This window comes from Diabrotica undecimpunctata, unplaced genomic scaffold, assembly GCF_040954645.1.
Source record: "Diabrotica undecimpunctata isolate CICGRU unplaced genomic scaffold, icDiaUnde3 ctg00003333.1, whole genome shotgun sequence".
Classification (NCBI taxonomy): Eukaryota; Metazoa; Arthropoda; class Insecta; order Coleoptera; family Chrysomelidae; genus Diabrotica; species Diabrotica undecimpunctata.
Window position 1 is genome coordinate 1 of NW_027314529.1, and position 13,720 is coordinate 13,720.

The 13,720-nt window shown below is 34.6% G+C and overlaps 1 protein-coding gene across 1 annotated transcript; it reads left to right on the forward strand.

Moving 5' to 3' along the window:
- The first annotated feature begins 1,300 nt into the window (after positions 1–1,300).
- LOC140432237 (uncharacterized) lies at positions 1,301–12,232 on the forward strand. The gene is made up of 7 exons (XM_072520061.1): positions 1,301–1,452; positions 3,246–3,410; positions 6,108–6,146; positions 6,207–6,339; positions 11,494–11,538; positions 11,997–12,088; positions 12,146–12,232. The coding sequence occupies exons 1-7, from the start codon at positions 1,393–1,395 to the stop codon at positions 12,167–12,169; spliced, it is 558 nt and encodes a 185-aa protein (XP_072376162.1). The 5' UTR covers positions 1,301–1,392; the 3' UTR covers positions 12,170–12,232.
- The last annotated feature ends 1,488 nt before the right edge of the window (positions 12,233–13,720 follow it).

Below are 13,720 nucleotides of genomic sequence, written 5' to 3' on the forward strand. Positions count from 1 at the left end.
CAATCTTAAATTGCATAAAAATTTAGATGAAGGTAATTCTATAGATATGTATTCAACAATGTCTACTTATCGAATTTCTTGGCCCGACCGCCTAAAAAATGAGTTTGAGCTCTTTTACCCTATATTTGAAAAGCTTTATCTCTAAGCCCAGTTGATCGAGTATAACTCTCAAGGTCTCATTTTTTGTTATAATTCCAAATAATTTACAAAACAGAACGAACAGGAAATTTACAAAATATTAGGATTTTTAATTGTCATTATTTCATCAAAAAATTAACATTACAACAAAAAACGAGGGATATTGCGACCTAAAATCGGTCCACTCGGCTAGAAGATATAGCTCTTCAAATATAGGGTACAAAGGGCTATTTTTGACCCTTTCGAAAAGCATATCTCAATCCCCACGGCACATAGAGATGATAAAACATGTCCAGCTGTATGTGTTACATATGTATTCAATGAATTCTGATTATTTTCTTTTAATAGTGTTATTATTTCTGTTTATTTATTTAATTTGTTTAGTACTGCTATATTTGTTACTCGGTCCGTTTCTTACTCATGATATCTGTTAGTATCCATGCTTCGATTCCATACCTATATCCATACGTATACTGAAGACATAAAATCGAAGAATACGAGCCTTCAACGGTAGACTGATATCATGACTACATAGTACACTATTCATTAAAAAAAGAGGGGCTTTGACCATGTTATATACAAGACCTTAGCTCTTGCACGCCGTTCCAGTTTCATTAGGTGTGCGGGCCATACATTCGTACTGTTAAAAGCATTATATGGCTTTTACTCCATATTTCATAACACATTTCTTTGCTTGCTTACTTCTAACTACTTGATCTTTCTGATGTTCACCTTGAGCTCTATCTCTCTTATCTCTTCTGTCTAAATAATAGTCATAAGCAAATACTAGTCAAAGAAAAATGATCAGATGAACATTCTCTAAAACCGACACAAAAATATGTCAGCTATTTTTTAAGAAATGATTAGATGATAAAATTATTTGCGGATATAAATGATCTATATATAATTGATTTTTATTATATACAATTTAATCAAATATTCATCAACCATTTAAGTCCACGTCCAATTTTACAATTTAGTAATAACTGGCTATATTTGAATCTACAGCTTTTAATAAATACCTCGCTAAAAACCAACCGATAATTTAAATCGTTTAAAGTTAATTAAATCGCTATATTACACAGGATATACAAAGCTAATAACAGTTCTAATAACGCTATGTTATATAAATCTAATAATAGTCAGACCTAATGCCATAATTGATACGACTGTGACAATATATTTTGTTTATTCGTTACTTTGGATGTGTTTCAGTTTAATCATTGTTTCTCAACTATTTTGAATATTGCAAAGATGTGTAATTTTGGATTGTTTTTAACTTCATTGGCAGTTGTTATTGTTAGTGTACGGCAGGTAATCTTTTCCTTAAATTATTAGGTTAATAATATTGCAACAATAGATCTGTCTGTAATTAGCAATACACTTACATTTTTTTAAACATAAACATCCCATCATTGTTTGTTTATTTGTAATAAAAGTATCTAATTCTTTATCCATAATTTGACAATTTTCCTCAAATGTTTTGTTTAAGGTTATCTAATTATCAAAGAACAAAATTGGTCTTTTCGACTTTTTTTGTGATTGATAGTTTCCAGTATCTTCTGCGCAGTTTCGGCGGCTAGTTGAGGAATTAAAGTTTGAAGTAGTACCACATTTTTAACTGCTGATTTCGCCCCAGGTACTTTTTTAATTCCAAAATTGAAAATATGTCTCAATGGACAACGATTCACGACAAATTGGGAGATCATTACCCAAACAGATTTTTGTAGGGCTATTTTGCCGACTTTTCTGATTTATATTTTATAGTAGGTTTTAAAAAGTTCTTGAAATGCTTAGAAGAGTGTATACTGAAAAAAATACTACTAGTATTTAGTGAACTAGTAGGACATCCAACATACAATGAGGAGTCAGACAGGATTGCATTTTGTCCCCAACATTGGTTAATGTTTACGCGGACCAGCTATTCAAAAAGGCACATTAGAGACAGCCCTATGGAATAAAAATCAACGGGGAACTACTTAATGCAATTAGATATGCGGACGATACTGTAATTCTGTCAGAAAATATTGAAGGTCTCCAAATTCTGCTTGATCATATTCACGAAGTAGGAGAGGAAATGGGCCTTACAATAAACTAAAAAAAAACCAAATTCTTAATCTTTACATTTTGATATAGAATGCTACAACTGATCTTTAACGGCAAAATAGAAGGCCGAAGAGTGTAGGAAGAAAACATATTTCTTGGTTAAAAAACATTCGTGAATGGACTCAGATATCAAATGCAGAACAATATTATTCCATGTGGTAGAAGATTGAGAAGTTTTCGCAATGGTGATCGCCAAAGTCGGATAATTATGATATGGCACGTGAAGAAGTAGGACATTCGTTAAAATGCTTTATTTAAAAAAGGTGTGTTACCCCGAAACATATCTTCTTCTTCAAGTGCCATCTCCGCGGCGGAGGTCGGCAATCATCATAGCTATTCGGACTTTTGAGACGGCTGCTCTGAAAAGTTCATTTGATGTACATCCCTACCAATCTCTCAGGTTGCGCAGCCATGACATTCTACGCCTCCCTATGCTTCTCTTTCCTTGGATCTTTCCCTGCATAATCAGTTGGAGCAAGGTGTATTTATCTCCACGTGTAATATGTCCGAGATATTCTAATTTTCTTGTTTTTATTGAATTTAAAATTTCCATTTCTTTGTTCATCCTTCCCAGAACCTCTTTGTTTGTGACGTGTTCTGTCCATGATATTTTCAGAATTCTTCTGTACACCCACAGCTCAAATGATTTCAGTTTTTTCATTGATGTCGCATTCAAGGTCCAAGATTCCATTCCATAAAATAAAGTCGAAAAAACATAGCACCTCGCCAACCTAACTCTTAGTTCCAGTTTTAAATCCCTGGTACATAGAACTCTTCTCATATATAATAACTCTTCTCATAACGAAACATATATCGTGAGATAATTAAAGAGGTTTGTGAACATTTATTTGTACTAAAACGCATTTTTAGTGTTTCATCAATTTTGTGCGATGGATCACTATTTTGTCGATTGCGTTTATCCAGTAAATATAAAAAATTAGGTATTCAAAATAATAAAAATGGAGTTTGAAAACCTAATAACTATAGTATATATTTTTTAGGTACATGCAGATTGTGAAAGAGCTAGATCATTATTAGGAGCTGAAGATGTATGTTGGTCTAGAAAAGTGGAAATCATAGATCGTCTCCAATACACTCAGAAGCGTATTATGAATTTTGCTAAGAAAAAGCTTGGAATGGATGTAGATAAAGAGGAACCTCAGAAAGTATGTTTCCATCTAACATTATTATTCTTTCATTCTATATCCATATTTAATATATTTTAATTGTAACTTCAGCTACTGCTTTTATAACTATCCTTGAGTGACTGAAGCCAGAAAATATAATCCAATTATCATTGACTTGGCAACTCAGATAATTGTTTAATTCTATCTGTTGACCATTTACTAACATCCATTTTGCTTTTCCAACTTGCTACGGTCGCAAATTAAGTTGGCAATTCTTGAAAATCTCATATAAAATCTGCAAATATCGAAACATCGTCATTATATTTTGAACATTTATTTTTATACCATTTATAGTAATGTTCTCTTAAAAGTTGTTTACCTTTTTTATTATTTTATTACTTTAATAATTTCTAATAATTAAAAAACGATTGTCTTTTTCATAGTCTATGAAGTAAACATACACTGGCACATTCCTAAATCACTGCCCTTTAGACACAATCCAGGTGCGTATCTTTTCGTCCTTAGAAAGGTAGTTTATGTACCGCGTTTTTGGTTCTCTATGTTTAAACGGTGTTGTGCAATCCATTGTCCAAATCGCGTAGGGTAAAGTAGATGCATGTCTCAGCCTACATAATAACACTTCGGTGTTTACAATTTGTAACAGCACACCTATTTTTTTACAAGAGTTTATTTTTGGTATTGGTGGTCTGAAACGTATGAATAGAGATCGTGAACTTGTAGAAACTATTAAAAAATGGAAAACATATATCTTATATACGCAACATATATTTAGACAAGAGAAATATAACTTCCTTCAACTAATAATGGAAGCAGAAATAGAAGGAAAATGCGATCCTGGCATGCGACAAATGACATGGATGTGTAACATCAAGGAATGGACAGGAGTAGACCACCAAACCTTAATAAGAAAAGCCCAAAATAGATAACCGCCACCGGTGACGCCACCTTAAATAAGAAGAAGATTCATGATCTGCTTAGTGGGTTTGTCCCGTTGTATTCTTTTGAGGCATGTACCATTTCTCCTACCAGGATATCGTGCAACTCACTGTTGTCCTGTTGTGTATTAGCAGGTTGAGTTTGATGTACTGCAAGCTCAGGAATCTGTTCATGTACTTATGAACTAAAAGAAAATGTCTGGAATGGCAACCTCCTGAGCATAGCAAGCGAGGAAGACCGAAATTTAGTTGGATGGCCAGCATCTACAAGGCGATAAGCTCCAGGAACCTCAGGGATGACCTGTGGTAGCATAGGAAGGAAGAAATCCTTCCTATGCTACCTAGATTTAAAACCGTAAATCTATCACAAAAAAAGATGGTACAGTAGGCGGTACACTAGACTAGCTACTAGTCAAACTTTTGTGTCGTGACAATCCGGTCTTTTCAAACAGTTGTATCGTGACGATCCACTCTGTATTTTGCTATAGAGAAAAATTAATACAACGCCAGTAAACAGCTTCGCTTCAAAAAAGATCTTAAAAAAATCTTAAGGGTTATACACCCTACTCGTAATATGTGAATTCATGGATAGGTAAATTGGGAAAAAAGACAAAATTTCGTAAAAACCGAATAAGTCTTTCGAGATTTGATACTACCATCGATTCAAATTGACCTTTACTTATCATCATCAGCCGTTTTGAGTCCACTGCTGGACATAGGCCTCCCGTAAATAATTCCAATGTATTCTATCTTAAGCACCCTGAATCCAATTGTGCTGGATTTACTAAAAGGGTTGTATATTTATATAAACTATGAAGACGATTTTATACGATATTCCGTGCATTTCTTCTACCTCGTACAGTACCACGGAATAGTTTCAAGTGATAACAATCGATTATGAAAATTGGTTACCACTAAACCTTCATGACGCTGTTGTAGAACACGAAAAACTAATGGAAAAGTTACCTGCTATGGTAAAATTGGGCCACCATCTCATTGTTTAAAAACAAAAGATTTCTTGTTATTTTTCTTCTGTCGTAGATAGATATTAGGTAGATATTATAGGTTATTACAATGGTTTATTGCAAGTCAAAAGAACAAAACTTAAACAATAGATTACAAATGTTATGAAGGTTGATCGCTATGGTTCACCCCTGACCTAGAAAGAATACAAGAAAATGTTCACACCTTTTTTTGTGTCTCAAACCAACAATTTAATAAACACCACTTCACGATTGGTCGAACAACGTTTTCCCTAAGGTCTTCTTTGAATTTTAGAAACAGCCTGTGGTCACTCTGGGAGATCAAATCTGTAGCCAAATCTAGAGAATATGGAAGGTGCTCCACAATGTTGAAACCTGCATTACGAATGACAGCCATTGTAACAAAGGTCTTGTATGCTGGTGCGTTGTCCTGTTAGAAGAGTTCACTTTTCCTTAACCTTCCCCCGTCACTTTTTTTATGTAGCTTCTTTTTCGAAATAATAAATAATTCACTTTGTGCATCTTAGAATACTGAAGCCATAATCTGACTTTACAAGTAACGGGTGAACTCTCCACATAACGTTCTTCATATTCCTGCTAAAAATGTTCAAAAGCTGTTTACAAAGGCCCTCTCTGGGCAACAATTTTTCTAGTATCCTTATAAGAAGCAAAAATATTATAAGAAGAAGTGACAATTTTTAAGTATTAAAGAAGAATGACTACATCATTATTTAGAGACACTTTTTGAACCAAAAGAATTATTTATTGTGTCGTAGTAATCATGTTTTTTCTTTCAGTGTGAATACTATTACTGCATATTTACGGAAATGAAGTTGGTAAGTTTACCGAAGTCATTCTAGCAACCTTTAATGTATTTATAAAATAATTAATTTAAGATAAATCCAGATTATGATGTCCCATGTCTTGAAAGAACGTCCAATTGGGCCAAAAGAAATACTTTGTATAACGACGGCGAGATTTTATTAGACAGGGTGGAGAAATGCAGCGACGAATTGAAATATTCGCTAAGTAAGTAATAAGTTGTATATCAAGTCTTGAATATATTAATATTGGTTGGTGTTTATTTACTTTTTAACTGGAAAACAATTAACTGTCTAAATTGAAAACATAACAAAGCGTATTAAATTTGGAAATGGATGCGTTTAGAAAAGTGGTTCCCAAATTGTGGGTCACGTTGCTAAGGGGGTCGCGAAATGATTAAAAAAAAGTCTTTCAAAAAAATTTTTATTTAAAAAAATTTCTTTATAAAAGGTATATTATAAAAACCCTATCGAGCTACATCACAGAACGTTTTCGGAATAACTATTCTATCATCAGCGCTATCTGGATTTACATATGTGAAGCCACTAAATATATGGATAAAAACCCTTTAAACTATATATTTAGTGGCTTCAAACATGTAAATCCAGATAGCACTGATGATGGAATAGTTATTCCGAAAACGCTTTGTGATGTAGCCCGATAGGTCTTTTATATTAATATATCTTTTATAAAGGAATTTTTTAAATAAAATTTTTTTGAAACCAGAATACTTCGGTCAGATAATTATTAGAGGGTGGACAATGACAGGTGGAGGGAAAGAGTTGGATTGATAGACATGGTAGACAAGCTTTCATGGCTGCTTAATATTAGTTGATGATGTGGTTTCACAGCAGAAGAATTATTTCGCGAAATAGCTGCTAAGAGAAGAGCTTCCAGAAATTGTAAACATCTTCGTCTTAGAGTGCCATATCCCTACGAAACGTCGGCGACTACCATGCTTATAATATTTTTATACTGATCTCGGTCTTGCGCTACGTGTAGCAATTGGTCCGCTGTCAAGCCTGTCCACTGCCGCAAATTCCTCAACCAAGAGAGTTTCTTCCATCCTATCCATTTCTTTCCTTCAATTTTACCGTTGAGAATTAGCCGAAGGAACTCATATCTTGGTCCTCTAATTATATGTCCAAGATATTCTAGTTTACGCCTCTTAATAATATTTAATAGAGTTTTTGTAAACATAATGACATCCAAAGTCTGAATACGGAACCGACAACTAAAGGAGAAGTATCAAACAAAAAGTATATACCGTAAAACGAGGTTACTTTGCACCATAGTTTTTAGTTTCGTTTTCTTAGAGTGGATATAACGTTATTCGAAAGAAGATCTGAACTTTTTATTATAAATATTCTAATTAAATAGATATTATAATAAATATTTATTCAACAGGTCATAATATAGCTCTTATTATAGCTGTTTTTTAGTTATATTGCATAATTAAGAGATTATCCTAATTTTATTAGTGGTGCAAAGTATACCCTAGAAGAGTCATACTTTGCACCACTTGATATTTTAATAATATTTGGCTACGAAATGCTTGCTGCGAAAATCCAAAATTTGAATCTAATCCCACCATAATTTGTCGTATTCTGGAACAATGTAAAATCCTCGTCTTTTTTTTTCTTTTCCAAAACTTTAACGATTTTGACATGGCGTTGATCATCGCTCCATCATTTTCTATTGCTGTTATGACTCCAGGGTAAACTTCATCACCAGGGATCTTCATAGACAAATAAAACGTACTCACCAATATTTTTTTTAACATGATCTAATGCAGAGTTTTTAACTTTTTCGGCAATATTTGTTCCAAGAGATCCTGAGGCGAGTTTTTTTTATTAAATTCGCTTTCTTCTTCCATTTCTTGCAGCTCATTTTTTTTATCATCTGATGAATCCCTGCCTAGTGGAAAGTGGTCGTCCAAAGCGACTTCTGGCTCAACAGCTTGATAAAGTGTGGAAGTACATGCTTCAGTTAAATCTTCTAAACTAATTTCAGAATGGGCAATACTTTGTCCTGCTGGAACATTTATTCTCTTTTTCTTCCCACGTGTCTTAAACTGGGTGGCTTCCTTTCTGTTATCTTCTAAATATCGAATGAAAGTGTTTTCGATATCTGACGAAATTGATGTATTATTATTTGTTATATGACTATCAGTTATAACACTAGATTGCTGAGTTATTTTTAACCGCTCCAAGAGTGGTGTTATATCACAAGGAACTATACCACATTTCCTAAGTCTTGACTTTAATATCTCATCGCTATTCTTTTGTATTTTTTCGATTAATAATCGTAAAAGCGTTGGAAAATGCTGTTTCTCAAGTACCTTTGATCTACTCCCCACATGAGTTTCCTTATATTCAGATAAAATTTCCCTCCAGGCCTTCTTCATTGGGGCAAATAATGCAACATCTAGCGGTTGTGTAACGTGGGTGCTATTCGGAGGCAAACATATAAAATGAATGTCGTGTTTTCGACACAAATCCAGGATTTCAAACATTAATATGAGAAGACAAATTGTCTCCTAAAACGACCTTCTTTCCCTGATTTTTGTAAGCCTGGGCAATAGAATAGTGTTAAACCAATTTGCAAATGTCTGTGATTTGAACCAACCAGATGCAGTATTTGCATAACGCGTACCAGAGGGGCCATTTTCAGTCCAGGTGTCCCACAAATGCTTGGATTTGTACACCACATAAGGAGGTAGTAGCTCACCAGCTGCATTTCCACACATCATAAGAGAAATGCTACTTTTTGAAGAGTTACAAATTCGTTCAAGATATTTAACCCCACGTTTAGTTAATACCTTTTTTTTTGTCTGGGATCATCTGTTAAGTTCGTTTCGTCATAATTAAAAATAGCATGTGGCTCCACATCAGTTAATGTTTGTTTTAAATTTTGTATGTATTCAGCCATTTGGTCTGCATTGAGTACTGCTCTACTTCTTTTAATGTTTGAGGCTATCCTTGCAGTAAGGTCCTTATGACGACTTGAAAATGATTTGACCCAATTCATACCAGGAGTATTATCCTTAAAGCGAGTTACTTTTTTTCTTGGCGATTTAAATGAGTCTTGCCTCACCTCTTCTCACCTTTTCTCTTCATAAGAGAATATTGATGGGTATCCAGGTTTTCCAGCGTGTACTCCTTTTAATTTGTAAAAAATAGTTCTCCTTGGAATGTTAAGGGATTCAGCGGCAACTCTTGTACTCATTCCATCTTTTATTGCTGACAGACATGCTTTCAAATTTTCTTCTGAGTAGTCTGCATATTTGCGGGATATCAGTTTCCTTTTATAACGTCTGGGCATTTCCTAAAAACCATTTTCTTAAAAACCTTTTACGCTTGGAGATACTTTGCACCACGTGCAAATTAGCAGTGCAAAGTATACCCAATTTCACGTGTTAAGTGCACATGTAAGCCATGTTTTTTTTTTATTGATATCCTGGTTTAAAACCGTTATTTTAACAACTAAAAATCGCAATCGATTGTGGTAAAGCCATTAGACGTGTACTTACCAATTTGTGTCCTCTGGGACTGTCTGCACAGTATGATTTTGCAAAGTTAGAAAATAATAGATTTTCAAGGTTAATATTCTAACCGTTGCTGATAGATAACTGGCGACCGCAGAGACAATCGCGCGCGTCGTACTCACGTATTGCGATGTTGCCAATGTGCTCTAGAGGTAGTACTAATATATAAACTAAATTGAGCGTAGGTTTACAGAAAATATACTTTTACACGTTTGGTGCAAAGTTACCCTGCTCAGTGCAAAGTAACCCCGTTTTACGGTAACGTTAGTCTGCATATAGAAATCTTTTTCAAAATACAATTTATTTTTTTTAAGAAATGGAACTTCCCTGTAAGGACAAGGTAAAAATAAGGATAAGTTTACAGTTCCCTTCAATGATATGTACGACGTAGGCGGTCCGATAAGTTGTTAGCCTCACCGCCCGATGGCGCCACTATCTCAAGAGAAATCTAATATTGTATAATACAATCTTGTAGATGGCTAATGTTAAGATTTTAGCCGAATCGGACTCATAGTTTTGTTTTGACCGCGTGTAAAAAGGGAAATCACACAGCGAAATCAAAGAGCACCTGGTTTTTATGTACGGTGACTTTTCTACTTTGATGGCAACTGTCAAAAATTGGTTTCAACGTGATCACACGTCAGTTTTTGATAAGCCACGCCTCGGTAACCCGAAAATGGCTACCATGAAGAATAACGTGACAAACATCCATGATCTAGTATGGGAAGATCACCGAGTGAAGGTTCACGACATAGCATAGACACTAGGCATCTCAAAAGACCGCGTATGTCATATCTTGTATGAAATTTTGGGCATGAGAAAGCTGTCGACACAATGGCTGCCGTGTGTGCTCAATCCGGACAAGAAGCGCAACCGTGAGACCACTTCAGATCAGTGTTTGACGCTATTTAAGCGTAATTCAAAGGAGTTTCTATGTCGTTTTGTAACTGTCAACAATGTGTGCCATTGGTACACACCAGAGACCAAGGAAAAGTCGAAACAGTTGACAGCACTTGGCGAACGTGCTCCGAAGAAGGCAAAGACTATCCTATCGGTCGGAAAGGAGATGGCCACCATTTTCTGGGATTCACAAGAGGTACTCTACATCTCAAAACGGTCACAGGGCTGTACTACGCCGAATTATTGGTCCGATTCGATGCCGAATTGCAGAAAAAGCGACTTCATTTGGCAAAGAAAAAAGTGCTCTTCCACTATGACAACGTACCAACTCATACTTCTGTCATCGCCACAGCGAAATTGGTCGAATTGGGCTACAAACTGTTGCTACATCCACCGTATTCTCCAGATTTGGCCCTGTGTGACTTCTTCTTTTTTCCAATCTGGAAAAAGGCATTCGCCGGGCCAAAATTTAAGTCGAATGAGGACGTCATCACCGCCACAGAAGCCTACTTTGTAGACTTCGAGGAAATGTATTTCTCATACAGGTTAGAGAAGTTGGAGAATCGCTGGATCAAATGTATCGAGCTAAAAGGAGACTATGTTAAAAAATAAATCGCTACTTTACCAAAATTTTTGTTTTTCTTTTGCAGGCTATGTACTTATAGGACCGCCCTTAAGTAATTAATAAAGAACATTGCCCGAAAAACTTCATGTTCTGGTTTTTGTGACCACTCATTTAACTTATTTGGGATTTTACCCGATGTTTTCTTTAATAAAAATTGTTTGAATTTATAAGCTTTTAAATTATAAAAGTTCACATTTTTGTTGTAAGTTAAGTTCCAATAATTCACTTGATATCATATTGTAATATTGCTACATATAAAGAGATTTTAAGTAATATTTGATCTTTTCAGATTCCAATATAAACTTTTTGGCTGATAACGTTGATAAACCAAAGAGTAAGTACCACGAAAAATAAAGCTTTATATACTTATATCATTATCATCGTCATCATTATCTAGCCTTCTGCGTTCAAAGTTGAACATAGGCCTCCCTTAATTTTTTCCAGTTTTGACGGACTTGAGTTTCCCGCAGTTAATTCCCAGCGATTTTTTTGACGTCATCTGTCCATCGTGTAGGTAGTCTACCTCTGCTTCTATCTACTCGTGATCTCCACACTGTAAATTTTATGAGTCCACCACACCTCATTCATTTTGGCCACATTTCCCGTCCAGTTCCAGTGGGATATTTTTTTATTGCGTGTCTTCTCTTTTATTTTTGTTATAATATTTTTTACATTTAAACCATAGATTGAGTATTTCTATATATGTCCTAAACTCTTAAGTAAATATAAATCTTTAAAAAATTTGTATGTATTATATAAAAAATAAGTAAATTGTTTAATTATTTCTTTCAGACGAAAAACTGAGAACATCCGAGGGGCAAAGTAAATGTGAAATTTCTTTGGAATACATGAAGTGTCTAGCTAATCCTTCAAAAATTACTGAGGTAACGTCTAATAATTTTACTTTGTCTATAATCAATATATATTTCTTTTTGTTTTAGTGTCCAGTTTTTCAGTTTCCTTAAGTGAAAACAAAAATATATGTTATTTTTGTAGGTAATTAATAAAGCGTTCTACTTTTGTTTAAAGTGTTGTTTCGATTTATAAAAAGATTGTTTAAAATTTATAATCAATGTACAATCATCGAGGAATTGTAGAGAGAACTAATTGGAAAACCAACGGTGTCTTGATAACCACTTCAAGTAATACTGAAGAAACATCTATTCACAATGAATTTGTTTTATTTGACCTTTATTATAGAGGAAAATGTTATGTTCTGCTACGTCAATGAACTTAATGCAAAGTCCAAAGTGCAAAGTATAAAGACCAAAAATAGAGAATGACAAAAGTTTTTAGATAGACCGCACGATCAGTATGAGAGCGTAATCTTCAATTAACCACAAATAGATGCACTGCCATATTCTTTAACTTGCTAAAATGGCGTCGAAATTTTTACCGTTAAGATTGGAAGATGTAGAATAACGTCAGTATACAAATGTCATTTTTCCATCCCATGGCTCTACAGCCCAATTCGAGCCCTGGCCGGCCTCAGCAAAACTCTTAATTCGGTAAGATCTGTAGTCATTCTCCTTCACGATCTAGGTACTGCCAAGGAGATTCCTTTCCTCTTCGTCCACATCATCCTCCCATCGTTTTCTCTTCCAATAGCTTGTGTGTAGCAATGTATGAAATAAAGGGTTCCCATGTCAAGCAGTGGACGTTCAATTAGTGAATAGAAGAAGGTGACATGAGACGAAAAAAAAACAGATAACCTGACGAAAAGAAGAAGACGAAAAGAAGAAATTACTCAACTTGTCAGTGAGCGTGACGTCACTTGAACGCCTGAGTAGGTGCAAACATCAAAGGATGCCGCTTTTTTCCACGGTAGGTAAAATTTTCCCACCCCCAACCGGCGTAACCTCTACTACTTCCCCTGCATTCTTGCATTCAGTTTTTTTGGAAGCCTCTTTTCTTCCATCCTACATAGATGGCCTGCCCATTGAAGACGCTGTAGGCGGATATACTAAGATAAAGGTGGTTCTTTATACATATTTTAAAGGGAGTTTTTTTTAAAAGTATAGAACTTTGAAACGGAATAAAACAAAGATGATTTTTATGAATTGACATCAAATTGACTTTATTCGAAAGATAATCTTTTGGCAATATAATTTAAATATGATTTCTGGCATATGACCGTCATGGCTGGCTCTGACCTAGTCTAAGCTGGAGGTCCAATTTTCGATTAACTTTTCCAATATTTGTTTCTTGACGCTCGCCTCAGCATTTTACTACAGAGAAAATATGAATATAACGCCAGTATAAAAGCTTCCCTTCAAAATGTAAAAGGGTACCTATTAATAAAAGATGTAGAACCACAAAAATAAAAGAACGATGCTTTTAAAATAATTTTATATAAATACAATGTTGGATTTTTACAATTATCAGTTCTATTGTATTGAAGTGCGACAAAAAGAGTTGTAAGTAAAACATTTTTGGTTTAATTTTAATATCTATACATTGGAAAAGATTCCTAAAGCAGCACATATTAAAAAATATGACTTTTTACGAAATAGCCG